Genomic DNA, 4,961 nt, shown 5'->3' with positions numbered 1-4,961 from the left:
CTCAGCCTTGCCAGTGAGGACGCTGCAGGGCGGGGAAGCGGAATCACTGTCTGGTCTTCCTGACTTCCCGGCATTTTTGAAGCTTTCCATAGTAAAGATGGTAAAGGAAAAATGCTGATATGCATGGGCGGGGTCTACGTCTGCCCCCACGGCCTGGCGCAGGCGAGAACAAGGGGCACTGACTCACGGTCCGGCCGCAGCCCGGGAGCTCGGCCAGCCGGCTGTGTGTATACATGCTCACCAAAGGAAATAAATAACGCTTAACCACCATTGTGGAATTTGGCCACGCCAGGTCACACGTTTGTCAGGCCATCTGGAGGGCAGGGCAGGGCCAGAAGGGGTCCCGGGCTGTTTGGAACTCCTGGAGAGACAGAACTTTCTGGAAACTGGGATGGGGGTGGAGATGGCTCCTAATGGGGTGTGTTGCGGGGGAGACTCCCAAGAAGAGGTTGGATCCACAGCACAGTTTCCCCAGGGGGTCCCAGGGTCTTGGGGCTTGGGGAAGGCTGGAGAGGGGCGTGGTCCCTCAGTGTGCCTGGGGGATGGGCGCGGCCGTGACTGTCCACCCCACCTCATCTCTTCAACGGCATTATGACTTCAGGAGACTTTTAAGTGATGCCTTGACCTTGAGGGAGGCCACTTCTTGCTCTGAAATTCACGGGTCCAGCGATGGCACGCATGGTAGTGTCCTGGTGAAGGTCAAGCGAGGTGGCCCCAGCCATGCACTAACCGGGCACGGCCCTGAGGACTTCAGTGTGGGGCACCGTCACCAACCCATCTGCCCAATGAGAAACCAAGTCCCAGAGAGCTTGAGAAACTTGCCCAAGGTCACAGGGACACGCGCAGGTAAGCTCAAGGATCCAGATGTGCAGGTAAGTTCAAGGCCCTCCGTCGACGTTATGATGACGATTTTAAGTTTTATGGCATGTTCGCCGCTGAAGCAGGTGCTGGGAGGGAGAGAAAACGTCTCTCTGTTCCCATCCGAGGACCTGCCCACGCTCAGCCGGAGCTGGAAAAGTGAGGCCGGGCCCCACCGGCCAGTTCCCAGACCAGGCCAAAGAACGCAGCTCCTACTAGGAAGGGTCAGATTTGGCAAGCTGGGGTGGAGGGGCACAGACAGGGGGTCCCCAGCCTGGCCCACCACAGTGACTGGCTTCTCCATGTCACATGTCACAGAGGAGCCGGAAGGTGGGTGGCAGCGGGACTTCAAAGCCAAGGGGGGGTGCTCCTGGCTGCCAAGCTCAGAAACAGTGCCCGTCCCTCATCACCAGGCTCTCAAGCCTCTACTTGCCCCTCTGTACAATGGGGCTAGGCGGGACCACCCAGGTATTTGGAGACTCGGCCAGTGCCCCTAACGCCCCCGAGCCATCCAGGACTCTCCTTCCCTCCTGATGCATTTCTTCCTCACAAAGAAGAAAAGAAGGCCACAGCACACAAGAACAAGAGGACGGTGTGCAAGGAAGAGATGCACAGCTAGAAGCATCTAGAAGGGACTTCTCCAGCCCTGAGGCCGGTGGGGACAAGACTGTCGGCGCTCAGGGTGAGACCCACCTATGCTGGGGAAGGCGCGCTTCCCCCCTCCCTCTGTCCCCCCTCTGCAGGGGTGCAGGGGCCGATGCCCGCTTGGAAATTCCATCATAGGCCCTACAGTCTCCTGCTGGAAAGCCCTGAGGCCCTCCGGGTTCACGGGCACTGTCGGCCCGGGGCGCTGAGCACCTCCGTCAGTCGTTCATGACTAAGGAAGCCGGGTGCACGTAGGCAGCAGGCCAACGTAAGGAGAGGCCATGGGGACGATCACCCACGCGTCCTGAAGGAAGGCCCCAGGGCCAAGGGAGCCCCGGGTGGCGTGAAAAGCCTTCAATTATTGCTGATGACAACCTCCTGGCCAGCTTTATGGGGCAGTTAATGGGGAGTCCGATCCAGACAGTGAAGAGGTTCCTTGCGGGATGAAAGGTCAGCTGGAGGGGGGTGATGGGACAGGGATGGAGACGACTGGGAGAAAGAGACAAACCCACGGACCCGTCAGCATGAGAAATCCAGAAAGACCGGTCTGGGCCGGAGGCTGGCAGGTGCTGTCCTTCCGGCCCACACCCACCGCCGGCAGCCAAGGCTTGCCAGCACCCGCCGGTGGGGTGACCATGACACCCTGGGCTCCCGGCACATCTTGTCCCCTCCAAGCCCTACCCCAGCCTCAACGGCCCCCTCCACAACACAGCCTCTCATTGCCCCCCCCCCCCCCCCGCTGGAAGCGTAGACTCCTATGCCCTTAGGGATCTGGTCAGAGACCCAGGAGTGCAGGAGGGCAGGTGCCCCCAGCCCCGGGCAGCCGTCACTCAGCTCCTGCTGGGGCTTGGTGTGCGGGAACGGGGGTCCAGGGCTGCCAGAGTTTTCTGTTGTGCCAGCAAGTCAGAAACCTAGATTATTTTTTAACCTTCATTTCTAAACATTGCAATTCCAAAATTACAGAGAGAAATCTAGGTGCTGTACGAGCCGCATGAAACTTGCCCATAACCTGCTCTGCCCCGGCCTCAGATGAAGTGGAAGCCTCGTGGACCCGCCTCTGGTCACCTTACAAGGCTGCTCCCCTCAGGGAATCAGGACTGCGAACACCAGCGCCAGGATACAGCCAGGGGTTCCCAGCACCCCGCCCCCACCCCTCAGACAAGCATCCCAGAACTCCCCAGGGTGAGGGGACTCAGTTCCCTGGGGCCCCGGAGAGCCTCTTTTCAAGTCATGTAGCACACACAGGGCTCAATTAACTGCTTTCCTCTATCCTAAGCCGCTGCTGATCCAATCAAAGCATCCAGAGAGACAACAAACATATGCACAGTAGTTCAAATCCCAACTCATCCCTGAGGCAAGTCGAACATGATGCAGCCCCCCTGGCAGCCTCTCTGAATTCCGCCCCCTCCCTCATCTCACTCCACAGCAGCCTCATGAACATTTCAGCTCCTGAATGTGCCAAACTCCCTCCTGCCTCAGGACCTTTGCACGTGCCATTCCCTTCACCTGGAAGGCTTTCGTAGCAGATCTTTCCATGACTTGAGTTGGGGCTGTATGTGGATGGGGGACACACATCTCCCAGGAGACCCCAACCATACTCCCTTATAAAGTGACACCTTCACTGGCTTCAAGCCACCCAGTCAGGCCAATATCACAGACTCTTCCATATCTCAGGGTCTTGGCCCAAGCAGCTCCCTCAGCCCAGGAAGCCAGTTTCCACTTTGTCCCAAGACCAGCTCCTTCTCAGACATTTCCTCCCTCGCCCTTTCCACTTCCCCTGCTGCTCCCATTCCAGTCCCTCTCCAAGTAGGATTAACCCCTCTGAACCCTGCCTCAATTCTCCCCTTCAGGCCTCAGTTCCAGAGTCACCTTCCTTCCCAAACTCTCCAGGGCAGGCCTCCCCAAGATGCCTTCCCGGTGATTCTCCAACCCTTTGCATTACTTCATTTTCTTCTGGAACCCACGGCTCCCTGACATGATCTTGTTAATGTGTCCCTTTCTCTGGTCTCCCCTGGCAGACTTGGACGAGAGCTCCACAAAGCCCGGGGCTTCAGCTGTCTCCTTCCTGCTACATCCCCAGGGCCCCTCAAGCGACCGGCCGTCAGCGGGCGCCAATAAACGCGTTATGTCCATGTCTCTTAAACAGGCATGCTCTTTGGAAGGCGTCCAGATTTTGGAAATTATTCTCATCTGAGGGGAAAGAAATACATCTCAGAAGCAAGAAAGTACCATGTCTGAAGGATATGCCTCTGGTACACTTGCATCCCACAAGGCCATTCCCGTGCTGTCCACGGTTTGTGGGCACACTGTGCCCGGTGCCAGGCCTGGCTCTATGCTGTGACCCCACTTTCTGGGCCATTCCCTCGGCAGAGGCTGAATATGGAGCAGGAAGCAGGGACTCCCCCGCCAGCCGCCGGGGGCCCACGTCCAGCTGCACGGGCTCTGCTAACACTCTCGGGCAGCAGGTGGCATCTTCCTGATCTTTCGGACGAAGAACCTGGGCTCAGGGAGGCCCAAAGGGCTCACATCAGAATCATGGCTCAGTGAGCCGCTGTCTGTCCCCTGGGCTGTTATGGGGAAGAAGAAGCAGGGTCAGGAGAAATCAGCTGGAAGCCAAGAAGCCTCCACTTCGGGTCCCACCGGAGGCGGGGGAGAAGCTTCCGGTGGCCCTGCCTGGCTGGGGGGTGGTGCAGAGGACCCGCCGCAGTGTTTTCATCCACATGCACAAGCTGTGAATCAGCAGGGCCTGGCACAGGGACCGCTTTGCTCCGCAGGCCCAGCCGCTAAGGGATGTAACCTCTGTCCTCAGGCTCTGGGAGGAGCTGCCTGCCTTTCTGGACAAGCCCCAAACTCAGGAGGCACTAGGAGGGTGAGTCTTTTCTTCTTGAGACCTCAAACGGCAGCGTCCCTCAGACAGAAAGAAAGGCATGAGGCACTGTCTGCAGAAACCAGAGATTTTGTGAATGACTTGAGCTAGGAGCAGGGAGGTAGATACATGGTGTCCAGCACCCCAGAAGGGCAGCTCGCCCATCTCTCAGTTGGCCTCAGACTTACCCCACCTATAAAGCAGCAACAGTATCAGTGGCTTCAAGCCATACAGCTGGGCGGACATCACGGCTCTTTCATACCCCAGGACCTTTGCACAGGCTGTACTCTCCCCTTAAAACACCTTCTCTGCCTTTGTGGACATTTCCCTCCTGAAATTCCCTGACCCCTCTCCAGCGCCCTTCCCTGGTAAGCTAGCCCCCATGTATCCAGTGTCAGCTCCTCTAAAAGTAGATCCCATTCAGCAGGCCATACCTCTGCACCCCTTGGCCACGTTCCTGACAAGGTTATGTGTGTTATGCCTATGATGGAAGGACAGCACATTGTATGGCGTATGGGGGATGGCACACCAGGGCTTCGTGCATCCCAAAGAGCCACCTCTCAGCCAACACCAAATCCATGGGCTGGGCCCC

At 58.1% G+C, this 4,961-nt stretch overlaps 1 protein-coding gene across 7 annotated transcripts; it reads left to right on the top strand.

Moving 5' to 3' along the window:
* The first annotated feature begins 347 nt into the window (after positions 1-347).
* On the top strand, positions 348-3,646 carry LOC101683244. 7 transcript variants are annotated; one of them, XM_045072212.1, is made up of 3 exons: positions 348-1,540; positions 2,467-2,685; positions 3,522-3,646. In XM_045072212.1, the coding sequence occupies exon 1, from the start codon at positions 414-416 to the stop codon at positions 1,353-1,355; it is 942 nt and encodes a 313-aa protein (XP_044928147.1). In that variant the 5' UTR covers positions 348-413; the 3' UTR covers positions 1,356-1,540; positions 2,467-2,685; positions 3,522-3,646. The 7 variants fall into 7 exon arrangements, 5 of the variants coding, with proteins under 5 accessions (XP_044928147.1, XP_044928146.1, XP_044928144.1 ...); XM_045072211.1 differs by having other exon boundaries at positions 1,642-2,685; XM_045072209.1 differs by having other exon boundaries at positions 348-1,953.
* Positions 3,647-4,961: the final 1,315 nt, after the last annotated feature.

The sequence above is a fragment of the Mustela putorius genome, unplaced genomic scaffold, assembly GCF_011764305.1.
Source record: "Mustela putorius furo isolate JIRA1106 unplaced genomic scaffold, ASM1176430v1.1 tig00004007_pilon_pilon_pilon, whole genome shotgun sequence".
In the NCBI taxonomy this organism is placed as follows: domain Eukaryota; kingdom Metazoa; phylum Chordata; class Mammalia; order Carnivora; family Mustelidae; genus Mustela; species Mustela putorius.
The sequence above is the reverse complement of the archived record's forward strand: the minus strand, read 5'-3'. Positions and strand labels throughout refer to the sequence as shown.

What these genes read in the sequence shown, in the direction of transcription:
- LOC101683244 (XM_045072212.1), top strand. Translation starts at nt 414, where the DNA reads ATGGGGTGTGTTGCGGGGGAGACTCCCAAGAAGAGGTTGGATCCACAG.